This window comes from Melozone crissalis, unplaced genomic scaffold (assembly GCF_028551555.1).
Source record: "Melozone crissalis strain CALT ecotype California unplaced genomic scaffold, PUWL_Pcris_2 ptg000005l_1, whole genome shotgun sequence".
Classification (NCBI taxonomy): Eukaryota; Metazoa; Chordata; class Aves; order Passeriformes; family Passerellidae; genus Melozone; species Melozone crissalis.
The window spans coordinates 39310600-39327769 of NW_026535783.1; the positions used below are offsets into that span (position 1 = coordinate 39310600).

Below are 17170 nucleotides of genomic sequence, written 5' to 3' on the forward strand. Positions count from 1 at the left end.
ACCCTATGCAACTAGAATAAAATTTTGCCACTTGAAAGACAATATTTAACACATCTGAGTGTCTGGATCTTTCCTCATATAAGAAGTGAATATAAGAACTCATACAAGAATTTACTATTTGGGAAAAAACTCCCAGTAACCAACAAGGAATAAAATTGTTAGATGAGTCTCAGAAATGAAAGGTGGAGAGGATTTGGTTTTTTTAAGGTATCATAATGCAATATCTGAGCTCAGCTCTGTAAACTATACCTTGATTTCAAGAGTCCAGGGCCTGAATAAGTCAGTCTTCTCAACTTCTAGTGGTTCAAGCAAAGGTTCCCACACACCAAACATCTCATTAAAATAATGTACCTATCAAAATCCAGAAAGCAGTTAGGAATTTACATAAAACTTAAATAAAAAATTCTGATTTACAGTATATTAATTATTTTGGTAATCTAAAAGATTCATAATCAGATTGTGCTTTCAACAGCTACCTTAAGATGAAACAAATGCATTAGAAAAATAAATGAGGCAGCTAAGTTTCTACTGCAAAGTCCTTTCAAATAAGTGATAAAAATTGTGCCACTTAAAATACAATTTCGGCTTAAATGGTAGGTGCACTGGAATTCAAAAACACTACAAATAAGGAAGAATCTACCTACAACAATCACTGAATTTTGTTACTCATTTCCAAATATGAGTCCATTTGGATGTTTTATGAACAAAACTGTTTTATAGAAACAACACATTATATATCCTACTGTAACATTAACTGAAGATTATTAGAGACTTTTAGCCAGCTGCCATTACAACATTTAACACTGATGCAACAGGTCTTTAAGAACTTACAAAGAGTGTAAATGTGAGGCTGCATAACACCAATTACTGTGTATTAATTAACATTACATCTAATGCATTAGATTTTCATTCTAACTTAGCTATCTTAACCCCTCATTCCCATCATGCTCCCACAACACATATTTGCAGGAGTTTAGTCACCAAATATTTGGGTTATTTTTCTTCTATTGTCTAAATAACTTGCATGTAAGATTTAGACAATAAGGTTTAGCATCCTAGGAAAACTTCTGTTCCTTTATGTAGGATTCCTTACCTCTAGCTCAAGGCGAGAATGTAGGTTGATTAGAGTACTCCAGTTCTTGACTTCTCCAACAAATGAGGACTTGGCTAAAAGCATTGGCACTGTTCTGTGCCCAACCCCAGCTTCAAGTGTTATAAAAACAGATTCTATATTAAGTTTCAATGACTCTCCTGTGGGAACTAGCTCAGTCTTAGGATTTTTATCTCCATTTTCATTAGTCTCTTCAAGAAACCACATTTTCAGATTTTTTATATCTTTCTTATTCCACAAGTCAGGTGGAATTTGACTAATCTCTTCTTTCGTTGTTTCTGTAGTTTGATAAAGTGCTGATGTAATAGTAATTACTGTGTTTATGATTATTGGTGAAACCTGCAAATAAGAAATTGGAATAACTGGAAATGAGAATCTAGTACAGAAATAGCTAGATTCAGACACAAAAATATAATAAGTATGTTACAATAACAAAATGCTACCATTTTCTACAGGACTCTCATTTGAACATACTTCCCTTCCACAAGCAATAGTTCAATCTTTTCACATTTGCTATCCCTGCCTTATTTCCAGATGGAGGCTTTCTAAACTACTTCATTCAATGATTTATCCAAACACTTCAAAACTTATCTCTGCACACCAGGCATTTAATAAAACACTGATTCAAAACTGAAGCATAGTGACACAGTTGTTTATTTTCAATTTTATTCATTTTGACATGCTCAACAGGTAAGTGACCCAATGAAGTACAGGAACAATTTCCCACTTCAGTCATTCCTGAAGCAACTGCATAGCCTGCTTAGTGGGAAGTAGAAAATTAAAAACAACACAAGTCTACTTACTTCTATTGTTAGAGATTTAATGGTTAGATCAGCTGTTTGTGGACTAGTACCTGACTGCTTCATTTCAAAGAACAAGTCACAAGGCTGTAATACCTATACAATAAAGTAAAAATACATGTCATATATAGAGAAAAATATTTTTATAAACTTGCTTTGAAATCATACACATAAAAAAGTATTTTATATTAATGAAAGGTTTTCTTCCTTTTTACTGAAAGAAAACTTACCTATATTTGCTTTTTCAAAATTAAGAGAAATCTGAACGTTAGTAACATGATGAAAGAAAAAACAAGTATCCAGAAGCATCACCTCAGCCATTCTCAATCATTAAAGTCTGAAACGTCAACTACAATAAAATACATTACACTTCAGTAACCCCATTCTTAGGGTAAAGTCTTCTGATACCTTCAATGCCCTGCATCATCATGTCTCTGACTTCTGAGGAAAACCCGTTTTTCAATTGCAATGCAGCAATGACACAGTTACAGTTTTCCTGAACAACAATACAGACATTTGAAACACAATCACTCAGTTCCAACTTTGTTTTGCAATCAGTCCCTGAACATTTTCACTTGCCAAAGTTTACCAAATTAGAGGTATGCTATAAACAAAACCAATGCAATGTTATTAATAGAGGACTCAGAGGCAATTAGACTATACTGACACTGTGCAGACAGGAAAATTTGCTCTCAAATCCCCATCTGAGATGGTCAGTCTTTCAAAAACTATAATTTCAAACCATATTGATGCAGCAATCTTTTCTGACATCTCTGTCCATATCTGAATCAGATGCTGGAGGCATAGATATACCCTGAGTTAGTCTAACCACACTTTTCCCAAATAAGTTTGATCTAACAGAAGTTTTTGTCCATAATATTGTTTTTACCCTATTGCTCGAATTACCTTTTTTTCTTTCTCTGTATTACATTCAGGAATGAAAAATAACAGATTTCTCTTTAGACCAACACACATATGAGAAATACACAAAAAAACCCTCATCATTCATGCTATTTTAAATCTAGAGGTTAGTTTCCCTATTTGGCATTTGGACATGACACTTAGGGATATGGTTTAGAGGTGACTAAGGTAGTGCTGGGTTGAGAGTTCGATCAAATGATCCTGAAGGTCTCTTTCAGTTTTGATGATTTTGTCATCAAAAGGATGAATTCATCCAACCTAATTACTTTCTGTCTTAGGTTACAGAATGTAAGATGTATCCAAAAGTATGTACTCTATCACCATCTTCATAAGCTCTTAAAAGCAGGTGGGACAGTGTTCTTTATCTCCTCCACGACTCATCTGTCTGGGGACAGATGGCAGAGGGCAGGGGGAGAGAGATATATTCTCCTAATGGGCCATCAAGCCTCACTGCATGACTGATAAAATTACATCATCCCACTGTGAGATGCTGTGCCCAGGGAGAGGAGCCAAGCATTTCTACCTGGATATAATCTGAGGTTTGAACATCACAAATGGCTACTGGATTCTCAGAGGCCAAGAGTTCCATAGCCACCACAGGACCTTCAGAGGAAGATCAAACCCTTCTACAGGATCACTGCCTTCAACAGAACCACATCTGACACATCAACAGGATTGCAGCCACCAATTAATCAGACTGCTACCAATACCCTGACTAACAGGTGTCACCTTATATTCTTTCTCCATCTGTGTTTCTGCATTATTAAATGTATTTTAATTTTCCTATTAAATTGTATTTCTGACTTGGGATCTCCCCGTGGTTTGCTTCCAAACTAGTGTACTTTCCCAGAGTAAAATCAGATTGTTTACAGAAAAGCCTGGGTTCAGAGGTTTGCTTACACACACTTTCAAAACGAGCGGTTATGCTCCTACCTAGGTTTTTTCGGGTGTTTTTTTTTTGATTTTTCTCAAAAACGTTCTGAATCTTTCAAGGAAGGTATTAAGCACTGAAACTAGTGTCCTCTGAAGTATTTTTCCCTATCTATAACACAAGCATTCTGTCAGATTCAGATCTTTTTCCCTGTTTCTACAGTCTGAGATAAGAGATTCTATCAGAAGATACTCCCGTAAGAGGGAAAATTTCATGCCCAATAGCTTTCTACAAAGAAAGTAACATTTACGCCACATTTGCCTGCCACAAAACCAGAAGTCGAACAATTTTGCATTGTGGCTATCAATGCTAGTGCATCACTTCCGAAATGACTACATAAACATTTTAGTGGAATTAAAGACTGGGTAAACCCAAGGAGTAAACTGAGGTGCTATGATTCTACCTGAAACTCAGATGAAAAGGAAGATCCAGTTCTTTCTGCTTACAGCTTTGGTCTTTCCTACATCACTCCATAAGTAAGCAGGCAATACAGAGAGCTGAAAAGTTTTGCTCTTCAAAACTCCTCTGTGGTCTGAGAACACGGGTAACTGTTGTATATACAGCCAATTTCAATTTTTTGTTTAATGCAATGATATCATCACAGAGTTAATTGAGGAACAGTCTGCTGTACCGTCAGGAAAGCTGCAAGAAGCTCCAGGAGTCAGTGCGACTTTCACCTGGTCAGTAACTAACAAGTCTGATTGTGTTGCCAAATATAAATAGGCAGCTTTACTATAACAGATCTATAGACCTAAACATAAAGGAATTTATGAACAGCATACAGTAAGTACATGATTCTGAATATGCACTTCCCTCTTTTTTTCCTGACACTGTTATTCTCTTACATATTGTCTTTAATACAAAGTTTTAGACTAACAGCACTCCAAATTTATTATATGGCATTTGACATAGCATATGCTTACAAAATTCTATTTATTGGGCTTACATATGAAATGAAAGATAACATTATACTCCTTGGGGCTCTGCATTGTAGCTTGTCATACAAAGCAAACCCCAATGCCATAGATCAAGACAACGCTTTAGGTGTGTATCAGACAAAAGAGAATAAAATCAACAAAATGTTAGCCACAAAATTTTACTCATACTGTAAATCTATAGTACTATATAGTAGCATACATTTTAACGATGAACATTGCAGAAATTATCTGTATTTTAGTTACACAGCACCTTTTAAGTTACATGGCACCTTTTAAACACACAGCATGGTTGCAAACTCACCGTAGTAATGCTCCCTTTCCTTTCTTCTGGAAGAAATGGGCATGCTTTCATCTGTATTTCTCTAACAGCAGCTGTCATGTTGTATCTTTCAGGGCTATTTTTAATGAAGACCTCACACTGTGTTGTAACCACCAATGCAGGAGCATCACTTCTTGTTAAATCAGCCACAAACACAATCTCTGGATTTTTAACAACAATGTTCACTTCCATTGTAGATACAGGCTGCACAGATGCTTCAGAAATATAAATAACATTAGTTTACTTGTTCAAAGATTAAATCTCAATTATTTTCTTGTTGATTTAATTATTAATATAATTAATTTTATAATTAATAACAATAATTACATTAATTATATAATTCTTGTAACTTATATAATTAGTTACTGGAGGCACTGACTATTCAGGGCAACTGCCATTTCTAGCCTCTTCATTGCAGACACAAAACCACTTAACATCTAATTACTCTTAGATACAACAGAAGACTCCCAAAGTTTCTCTATCAAAATGAAAAAGATAACCACTGTTGAATGAAAATGACAAGTATCACCACTGTTACTATCTCTGACATTAACAAATGTATCAGCTTCACTCCATACCTACATCTGCCAACTCTGATAAGAGCTTTACAAAAATGCTGGGCACATTTTCTGCTCTCTGGAGTAGCTCATTTTTCCACGGGAGAATAATGCAGCATTACTGATGACTAATGTAAACACTTGTAATAAAAATACACTTTCATATAAGACTTCCTTTCTGTTCAGACTTTGAGCATCTGCAAATAATCACAAAAGGCCTAGCTGACAGCAACACAACTACAACATTTAGAGCACAGGAAAACACCACCAAAAAACCAGGGACTTGCTTTGGTCTCTGATGACAACTATCTGAAGCCTGGAAGCATAAAAAGAGTATTTCCTGCTCTGATGCTCTAATGGACCAATTTTTGTTGTCAGGTACTCAAGCTAAAAATCTGTTTTCTGCTGTAGGAAGAAATGCACATCAGTGGACAACTGAAATGACATTTCTTGGCAGCAATATCAGGCAGGCCAATTCCACATGTAAGCACAATATATATAATATACTCCTCTATTAATCCCATTTTATTTTAAACGTACATTTTAGGTATCCTCTTTCTCTAGTAAGACAAGACTTCATTTGGAAAGAAATACTAAATGTCATTAATCTATTTCCATGATGCAAAGAAAGAAACATCAATGGTTACAAGCCATTCTATACATATAAACATAGGAAATAGCATAAAAGGAGTACTGTATTTTTTACATATAACAATATCAAAACTGAGCTGATATTCAAATGCAGATTTTAAGCTATTTCGAGGTGTATACTGGTATATACCTTGATCCTTTACAGGTAATGACTGCTGTTTGAGATTTCTTTGTGCAGCACTTTCTGCATTAGCCTTTAGAAATATATCTGCTACAGTAAGTAGAAACTCCATGCTTGCACAAAGGTAGATCTCTTGAACAATAACATCAAGAGCAGTGCCATCTCTCCCCTGTTTGTAGTTTACATCCACCATAACTTTTTTTTCAAATCCACGTTTCATTTCCACCATTCTGAAACACAATTAAGGAGGCATTTAAGGAAACAATAAAAAGCCAGCCACAAATACTGAAAAACACTCAAGATTCCCATTCCAGATGCAATACATTAAGAAGACTGAATTTAAAAAGCAATGCAAATAATTTTGGAACATGACTAATAAAAACAGCAGCACTAAATTTTTGTAACTTTAAAACTAACTGGAATCCCATACTGGTAACTTAAGATGTTAATAATTTAACAAGACAAACCATCATATTTCCTTTACATATCAAAAGTATGTATGTAAGTATGTATGTATGTATGTAGGTTTACATATCAAATGCACTACATTTTACTGAAGTTTGTAACTATTCATGAGACATCATCTCAGTCTTACTTAAAACTTCATTAAAGTGGAAAGTGAAATTGTTTTCTATGCACATTTGTTAAATTTATATTTAAAGTTCTGTTTATTTCATTTTTTTTTTATCTAGCACTGGTTTCTCACAAAGACGTGGAACAAAAGGCATGTGAAACACATGCATGCACAGAAATAAGTACTTTAAGAACTCCTACACTAAAACAATTGCGGTTTTAACAGAATACTAATGAAATGTAAACATTATGAACTCTTTGTCTAACTCCAATAAACAGTAAATTATGCAAAATTACAGACCTGGGTGTAGCCTTCTGGATGGACTGTCTCTTATCATCTAATGTACAGTTTGCGAGTTTGACTGAAGCATTCATTGAACCATCTGATAACATTTTCAGAGCAGCTGACATGAGAACTAATTTAAACTCTGCAAGCTTCAAAAGGTCATCTCTCTGATCCAAACTGTTAACCTGTTTAAATGAAACATTTGTAGATTTCATTATGGGTAGCAAAAATAATAAATAGGTGTGATATACAGTTTTACTCTAACTGATGATATTTTCAAAAATAATAAATTAAATAAACCCACTAATAATTCAAAATGTTGGGATCTTTTCCAAAATAATAAATTAAATGTTGGGATATTTTCAAAAATAATACATTAAATAAACCCACTAATAATTCAAAATGTTGGGGTCTTTAGCTTGATAACCACAAACAACCACAACCACATACAAGACAAAATTTTCAAAATGCAAAGCTTTGCCCTTCTACCATCTTTATAAAGCAAGTTAACATAAGTGAGAGACCTAAGTTTACAATAACTTACAAACTTTTAGTCAGAAATCTAGTGACAAGTTTTGTAAGTTTAAACCAAGATGAATATAAATGTATTCCTATTGACAAATTTAAGAATTGTTCTCCACCATTTTGTGTGTGTCCATGTACCCATCTCTACATGTAATTAATTAGTATATTGCATTCCTCTGCATATTTTTCTTCCCAAACTATATTTTAAATTAATAGAAATTTTCATCAGATTTTTAGTCAGATGACAGAAGATGCCATGTATTATGTGCTACCACTGCCTATTCTATTTCCTGTAGTATCTGCCAAGCAATTTAGACAACATAGCTGTGCTCTCATTTCCATCACATTTTTTATTATTGCTAGAACACACTTTCTCTGTCATAAATTAAGCTATTCTTGTTCAGAATTTTGAGGACTCTAGGCAATCTTAAAGCTGCTGACTACTCTTTGTAACCAAAATTATACTTACCTGTTTTGAATTTGGACTATACAACACTAAAGTCAGAGAGTCAAATCTGAAGTCCAGTTTTAGTGTTGTTTTTATTTTCATAGGTGAATGCAATTCCACCACAGCTGATGTCACAACAGTTACACCTTTCAGGAATCAAAAAAATGGTTAATATTTAAAAAATTACCTGACTGCAAATAAGGAAAAAAACAAAACAAAATATCCTCGCTTACAACCATAAAGACAGCAACAAAGCTTTTTCTCCACATGTAAATCCACCCACACTTAGCATATGTTTATCATACTTTATGTAACTACTTTTGGCAAAATCACACATTTAAGAATATAAAATTTATATTCGCCCCTTACATATTCAACATGAGATTTTTATCATCTTTAAAACTCAAATGCACAACTTCCAGTTAACACTACCATGTGCAAGAGTGCTACAAAGAATACAAATTTACTTTCCTCCTCATTTGTTCATCTGCCACATTGTTGCTGGTTTTCACGTGTAATAAAGAAGTTCAACAAAAGATGGCTTTCTTTACTCGCTTTTCCTTCTACTGCGTGCTGAGTCAATGGGCAGTGACATGTATCAAATAAGAACAACTTTCAGGGGCGTCATCATTACAACAGACAAACAGATCTAAATCAGGACAGCAAGGAAACCACCATATAAAGGAAAAAGAGTAAAATGGTAGCTTTCCAAAGTTGGGATGTTAACAAATGTGATCAAGAGACTTTACTGCCTTGCATTATGGCCAGGATAACAAGACCTTTACATTACATGTCATGCCCCAAAACCCACTTCAGTGGCTCACTTGCTCCTATTCATTATTATTACTGTCAGATATTGCTCAAACCACAATGTAAAGATAATAGGTCCACTAGCAGTCAGCCAACCTCATCAGCTAAGGAGGCATTTAGTGACAGCAGCAACAAGAGCAGCATCAGCGGCTACAGCTGGCAGGGCAAAATACGTCAAAAAGCCTGGCAGGGGGCTCCCAGAGTCAGGGAAACCTGAGATGGGAGACCTGGCAGGGCCCAGGAGCTCTCCTAAGTTCCTAAGTGAAGCCTACATGCTGAGGGCCTTGCCAGAGCAACCGAGGGAGATTTAAACGACTCCAGGGAGCATAAGAACTTGGAGCACAGTGAAAATGTGGGCAAACAGGACATGGCACATCAGAAGGATGTGGCACAGCATTTGCTGCAGCAGTTCATGTGGGCAGGGCATGTAGAAGGAAAGGGTGACCCTCCACAGCTCCTGAGGAGAGCTCACCTGGTGGTTTTCACCTACTCCACGAGAACAGTGAGAACACTGACCTCCATAATGCCAAAAGCCATTGCTAGTAGCACAGCAAAACAGATCATGCTTCTCAGAAACAGGCACCTGTTCAGGTCTGCAGCTGCAGGGAGTGTTTGAGCTTGGCATTAGCATCAGAGGGCAGAAGAGACTACCATTGTGTACAGTGGGACCAGGTGGATGATATACTGAACCTGGTGGCTGAGCTTAGAGAAGTGGAAAGGCTGAAGAGTATCAAGGGGTTGGACAGAAAAACAGGCTGGTGAAAATTCCTGAGAGAAATGCAGGAGCTGGAAGCTCAGCACAAGTCAGGGGAACGCCAACACTCTTGTCATCAGACAGAAGGAGGGGATCTAAAAGACAAGGGGGAAATGCAAACAGGTGCCTGCTGGGGGCAACAGCAGAATCATCTCCTTTGCCTTCACAGGTAACCTTAGGAAATAGGTATGAGGCTACAGAATCTGAGGGTGAAGTAAATGATAGTGAAGGTGGAGGTCTACCTGGGGAGTTGCCCAAAGCAAGTCAGTCAACCAAATGCATCACAATTTCAGGTTAAGAAAGACAGAAAGAAAAGTAATTGTTGCAACTCTCTTCTGAGGGGAAGTGAGGGCCCAGCATGCCAGTTGGACCCATCCCACAGGTCTGCTGACTTCCTGGGGCTCAGATAAGAGGTGCCACCAAGAGGCGGGATCTTGGACACAAGTTGTGTTCTCTTCTGTCCTGTCAAGTAAATCATGCAGATGAATACCTTGATAATGCAATTCTGTGTTACCATCAGAATTTTGGTTTGGCTCATCATGGGTCAGGCTTTAGAACACTGAGCCTGCTGCCACCAAACAGGGTTCTCCTGTCTCAAAGGGGAAAAACGGCTTTAGCTCAGGAATGAGCAGGTCTTGTTGAGAGAGTTTTAAACTAGATTTGAAGAGGAATGAGGACAGGGCCAGGCTTGACAGAGATAAGGTGTGGGAAGGGGAGAACTACAGTGACCACTCAAGCAGTAAAAGGAGGCTTAAGAGAGAATACATTCAGGGAATATAAGCATCTGAAGACTTAACCACAAGACAGACTAGGGGGCATCCCTTTGCACAACCAAATACTTCTATAATGTGCCTGTGCACCAATGCACACAGTATGGAAAACAAACAGGAGAAACAAGTGCAGTCAAAGGACTTAGACCTAATTGCTATTACACAGATGTGGTGGGATAACTCACATGACTGGAATGTTGTCATGAAGGGCAATATTCTGTTTAGGAGAAACATTCTATGTGAGCAAACATCCAGAATGTATCAAGCTTTGTCTTGTGGTGGATGACGAGCAAGTCAAAAGCTCATGGGTCAGGGCACACCAATAGGGAAGACACTGTTGTGGGTGTTTGCTACAGGCCACCTGAGCAGGAGAAAGAAGTGAATGAGGCCTTTGACATGCAGCACAAAGCAGCCTCAGAAACACAAACCCTGGTTCCACTTTACCTACCCTGACATCTGCTGCAGAGCCATCACTCTGAAGCACGAACAACCCAGCAAGTTCCTCAAAAGCATTGATCAGCTCCCTGTCATGGATGGTGGAGGATCTCACAAGGAATGTTGTAGCTGTTTGATGTCACACTAACCAGCAGGAAAGGCCTTGTGGGGGATGTGAAGGTTGGGGGGAGCTTTGGTTGGATAGTGATCATGAGATTGCGGAGTTCCAAATTAGGTGAGGAATGAACAAGGCAGCAAGTAAGATTGTATCCATGGACTTCAGAAGAAAGAACTTCAGCCACTTCAGAGAATTCTCTTGGAAGAATCTATGGGAACAGGCCTGCAGGGAAGAGGAGCTGACATTTAAGAATCACTTCCTCCAGGCTCAAGAACTGGCATCCCAATGCAGGTCAGTGAGCAAGAAATCAGGCAAAGGGGCAAGAGAACTCCATAGATGAATAAAGAGCTTCTGCCACTACTCACACATAAGTAGGAAATACATTGAAGATGTAAGTGGGGTGAAGCTACTTGGAATGCATATAGAGAGCCCTGACAGGATACATTTATAAATGCTGAGAGAGCTGACTGCACACAGTCGTCTTTGGAAGGCTGTGGCGGTTAGGAATGATGCCTGAGGACTGGAAGGAACCAAATGTCATCCCAGTCTTGAAATAGGGCAATGGAGGAGAACCCAAGGAACTACCAGCCAGACAGCCTCACTTCAATCCCTGCAAAGGTGATGGAGTGCTTCATTCTGGAGGCCATCTCTTCTATGCCCATGAAAGACAAAAAGGAGTAGTCAGCAAGGATTCACCTAAGGGGAATCATGCTTGACCAACATGATGTCTTCTCTAACTACCTGGATGGATGAGGTAAGAGCAGTGGTTATTGTCTACCTTGACTCCAACAAGGCTTTAAATAATGCCTTTCAGAACATCCTCACTGGCAAACTTGCAAGTGTTGCCTGGATCAGTGGATGGTGAGATGCACAGAGCAGAAAGTTATGGACAGGAAGTTCCAAACAGAACTTCTTTACTGTGCAGATTACCACACACTGGCACAGATTGCCCAAAGAGGTTGTAGAGTTTCCCTCACTGGAGATATTTAAGAACTGCCTGGACACAATCCAGTGCCATGTGCTCTGGATGACCCTACATGACCAAGGAGGTTGGACCAGATGACCTGCTGTGGTCTCTTCCAACATGACCCATTCTGTCATTCTGTGAGATCCTCTACACTGATTCAGTAGAGGATTATTACCCAGTAGAGGATTATTACCCCTGATTATTACCCACTTCTGTTTGTACAGGTTGGCAATTAGAAGGTTGAGGAAAAAAGTCCTACAGCAATTAGAAAGGACGGCAGGATGACTGGTTGAAGGCACAGGAGCATAAGGTGGTGTTCTCCTTGATCCCATCAGTAGCAGGGAAGAATGCTGAAATGAAGAGGAGAACCCACCTGATGAACACAATGCTTGAAGGCTGGTGACATCAGTGGAATTTTATTTTTTGACCATGAGGCAATTGATGTAATACCAGGACTGCTGGGGACAGATGAGGTTCATTTGTCTCAAAGGGGCAAAACAATTCTTGCCCATGAGTTGGCATGAGTTAAGAGGACTTTAAACTAGGTTTGCAGGGGGATAGGAAAAAGACCAGGCTCACTTAAGATGAACCTGGGGGTAGGACGCCAGGTTTAGGAGTAAAATTGGTAGCCCAGCTGAAATGCAACTACACCAATGCACACAATATGGGTAACAAACAGGAGGAGCTTGAGGCCACTGTGCAGCAGGAAAGCAATGACAGAAATGTGGTGGGATGAGCAGAGTGCTGCACTGGATGGCTACAAGCTCTTCAGAAGGGACAAGGAAGGAGAGCTATGGGGTGGCTCTGTACAGTAGGAAGTGTTTTGAGTGTACAGAGTACCTATGGGTGACAACTGGGGGAAGGCTGAAAAGGGAGATATCCTGGTGGGAATCTGTTAAGACCATCCAACCAGGATCAGGAGGTGGATGAACCATTCTATGATGTGATGCTGATGTTTCATGATTATCAGCCCTTGCTTTTGTGGGTGATTTTAACCTGCCAGGTGTCTGCTGGAATTCAACACCAGAGAGGAAGCTGGGAAGTGAGTCTACCAGGGGAGCTACCCTGCTGGATCTGCTGCTTACAGAGATGAGCTGGTGGGAGATGCTGGGTTGGAGCCATCTTGAGCACAGAAACCACGACACAAGAGTTTCCAATACTCAGAGGTGTCAACAAAATTTGGACTTCTGGTGAGCAGACTTTTAGGACACTGGTTCAGACAGAGCCTTGGCATAAGCCCTTAAAACAAAAGGGGTCCACGAAGTCTAGATGTAGCTTAAGAATGAAATCTTATAGGCACAGGACCAGACTGTCTCTATGTGCTGGCCTGGCTGAATAGGGAGGAACTCAGGGGAAAAAATGAGACTTTTGGAAGAAGAAGCAGGCAACTGGAAGAAAAGTACAAGGATGCTGTTAAGTCACACAGAGAAAATTAGCAAGGTTAAAACTCAGATGGTCAGAAAATTAGCAAGGTTAAAACTCAATCTGACCATTGCTGTGAAGGAAAATAAATACAAATAAATATATATAAATGTATATATATAAATTATATATAAATGGTTTTATAAATATGTTAACAACAAAGTGCAGTCAAAGGAATAATCTCCACCCTTCACTGGATGTGTAGGAGTACATTGCCACCAAGGATGAGGAAATGGCTGAGGTACTTCATGCCTTCCTCACCTCAGTCTTTACGAGTGAAAATGGTTATTCTCTGGGCAACTGGCCACCTGTGCTGGTAGACAGGGTCAGAGAGTAGAAGAAACCTGCTGCAATCCATAAGGAAGTAATTAGTGACTGCTGTGCCACTCAGGTGCTCACAATTCTATAGGACCAGACAGGATTCAATCTAGGGTGATGATGGAGTTGGCAGAGGGGCTCACCAAGGCACTCTCCATCATTTATCATCAGCCCTGATTAACTGGAGAGATGAGATTGGTCAACGTTATGCCCATCTACAAAAGAAAGATCTAGGGAACTACAAGCCTGTCAGCCTGGCCTTGGTGCTGGGGAAGGTTATGGAGCAAATCATCTTGAGTGTGATCACACGGCACAAACTGAAAAACTAAGGGATCAGGGTCCAGGTCCAGAATGGTTTCAGAATGGGTTCAGGAAAGGCAGGTCCTACTTGACCAACCTGTTCTCCTTTTTCAACCAGATGACTCATCTGGTTTAAGAGAGAAAGGCTGTAATTTTAACTACATGTGCATTAGTGAAGTCTTCAATGCTTTCTCCCTCAGCATTCTCCTGGAGAAGCTGGCAGGCCAGAGCTTGGACAGGTAAACTCTTTGCTGGGTTAAAAACTGGCTGGATGGCTGGACCTAGAGAGTGGTAGTGAATGGAATTATATCCAATTGGCAGACGGTCACCAGTGGTGTTCTCCAGAGCTCAATATTGGGACCACTTCTGTTTAACAACTTAATTTTAGGGATTTGGATAAGGGGATCAAGCGGCTTTCAGTCAGTTCACAGATGACACCAAGTTGGGCAGGAGTTTCGATATACTGGAGGGTTGGAAGGCTCTGCAGAGGAATCTGGACAGGCTGGATAATGGGCTGAGGGCAATGGTATGAGGTGAAGTGCCAAGTCCTGCTCTTGGATCACAACAACCCCTGGCAGTGCTACAGGCTGAGGACAGAGTGTCTGGAAAGCTGCTCAGGGGAAAAGGACCTGAGAGAGCTACTCAGCAGTGTCTGAACATGAGCCAGCTGTGCCCAGGTAGCCAATGTCATCCTGGCCTGTATCAGCAACAGTGTGGGGAGCAGGACCAGGACAGCAATTGCCCGCCTGTACTCAGCCCATACTGAAAGTGAGGCCACACTTCGAATCCTGCTTCCAGTTCTGAGCCCCTCACAAAACAAAGACATTGAGGTCCTAAAACATGTCCAGGGAAGGACAATGGAACTGCCGAACAGTCTGCAACACAAGTTATATGATGATTGGCTGAAGGAGATGGAGGTGTTCAGGCTAGAGAAAAGGAAGCTCAGAGGAGCCCTATTGGTCCCCACAACTACTTAAAAGGAGGTTGTAGCAAGATGGGCAGCTGGTCTCTTTTCACTGACACCTAGTCAGTGACAGGGTAAGATGATACAGCCTCAAGCTGAGACAGGGGAGGTTCAGGCTGGACATCAGGAAGAGTTTCTGCTCAGGAAGGTGGTGGAGTAACCATCCCTGGAAGTATTCAAGAAGACCTGGACGTGGCACATAGTGCTATGGTTCAGTTGATATGGTGGTGTTTGGTCAAAGGTTGCATTTGATGGTCTTGGAGGTCTTCTGCAGCCTTTATTATTTTGTGATTCCACAGCATTGGTACACATAGATGAATCTGGCATCCATTTTTAAATGTAATTCCAACAGAAGCCATATATTAACAATAATACCTAAAAATGCCAGATGATGTAATTTTAGAAAATATTACCTGCAGACTGCTGAGAAGTACTGTGCATTTCACTAGAATGACTAGCTGATGCTTTTGATTCAGGCAAAGCTGTTGATGCTCCAGAGCTTTCACCTGCATTTTCATTTAGTGTCCTCAGTATTGTGGTAATATCTTCCTGACTGAGAATGAGCTTTAAAAAGATTGGAATAGACATCAGAACAACTTTGTTCACATAATTTTTGGTAACTAAAATCTGGGCTTACAAGTAAACAGATAAATCAAATTCATCTCATCTGAGTCTCTGTTTAGGACGCTGAACATTTTTCTCAAATTCACACAACTCCTTATGGTAATTTCTAGAAATCAGAAATCAGTCACACATTATTTTGTTTTCATCTACAAACTTTTCCTACCAAGTTACAATTTAGAAACTGGAATGTCAGAACACGTACACATACAGATTGACTTACAGTTGACCAAAATTTTTACCTGCATTTAGTCACAAGGCACCTTACAGTAATACTTACTTTACAGTAATACTTAGGAGTTCTATTTCAAAATCTGGCAAATTGGTTTTCCTCACACACATCACAACCTTTCTATTTTTAATGTTAAATTTAAACTATGTTCTGTTGAAATTTCAATTTATTTTTCTTTTATGCTAAATTAAATCATGCTAGGATGAATCCCATTTGGCCCTGCAGATCTGTGAGTGCCTATGTGGTACAGCAGGTGATTAATAACTCTTCAGGTTTGTCACAGGTACAAATTCAGCACTGCTATTGAACAAACCAATAACCCCCAACTTTTCCAATGCTTCACTGGAAGACACTGATAGATAAAAGAATAAGCATTTTTAACTAGCAACAGTAATTCATAGTACAAAGTCTGCCTGGAGTATCACAGATGAAATACAGACCTTAAATTAGAACCAAAATCTATTCATTTCCTTTTAACCTATGAAACAATAAAAGCTGTTCTATCTCTATGTCTTGAAATCAAACAATACTTTAACCACTGAGCTTGGACTTTTATAGAGAAAAATGAATCTGTTTTCCAGAAATATTTTAACAGCTGCTTTCAGAAAAAAGTGCTTACATTCATAGGCTTGAGTCGGCCAGATATTTCAATATCGGGAACTTCGTGATACCATGCAGCAGCTAAATTTCGTTCAACAGCTACTTCCAGATTGATTGGCTGCAGCAACTGTACTTCAGTTTGCAAAGAATCTTGCTCATAGTAAGATCTGTGAAAAGAAGCAAAATGCTCCCAGCTTTCACATATTCCACATTCTAAAAAAAACATTTCTGTCTTTTCCTCCCTCATCCTTTCAAATAATACTATAGAACTGCCTTTATATTACTCCAAGTAGCTCTAGTTGAAGCCTTACTCCACCAAGTGCACCTCTTCCTTTGTAGGGAGGAGGTATCAGGCACATACTAGGCATGCAACACACAAATTCTTGCAAGTCAGGACCTCTTACCTGCTCTCCAGTGGAGAGCAATTCCTTCTTTCTTCCGTACTCTCCAACTGTGTTTGAAAAGTCCCCTCCATTCCCGTTCCCTCCATGAACCCCCTGCACCAAGGACCATTTTTAAACAGTTCTTAATGGCTGTCTAACTGAGGATCTTTGCTGCTATGCATAGCTTGAAAATCCCATCAAAACAGTCTAATACAAATAGGTATAGCCTGTCCCAAATTAATGAATAATGCATAACCCTACAGTACTACACAATTTATTCTGAACAATGACTTGC

The 17170-nt window shown here is 39.2% G+C and overlaps 1 protein-coding gene across 4 annotated transcripts in view; it reads right to left on the reverse strand.

The window, feature by feature from the left end:
- The window catches only part of VPS13A (vacuolar protein sorting 13 homolog A), a 107004-nt gene that overhangs the window by 44072 nt on the left and 45762 nt on the right, over window positions 1-17170 (reverse strand). For all 4 annotated transcript variants that reach the window (XM_054288370.1, XM_054288360.1, XM_054288387.1 and 1 more), the window contains exons 34-42: window positions 16512-16659; window positions 15453-15603; window positions 8203-8327; window positions 7224-7393; window positions 6359-6579; window positions 5003-5235; window positions 1915-2007; window positions 1094-1450; window positions 250-351 (exon numbers count right to left, since the gene is read on the reverse strand). In XM_054288370.1, coding sequence (XP_054144345.1) covers window positions 250-351; window positions 1094-1450; window positions 1915-2007; window positions 5003-5235; window positions 6359-6579; window positions 7224-7393; window positions 8203-8327; window positions 15453-15603; window positions 16512-16659 — 1600 coding nt within the window. The remainder of the gene's footprint in view (window positions 1-249; window positions 352-1093; window positions 1451-1914; window positions 2008-5002; window positions 5236-6358; window positions 6580-7223; window positions 7394-8202; window positions 8328-15452; window positions 15604-16511; window positions 16660-17170) is intronic.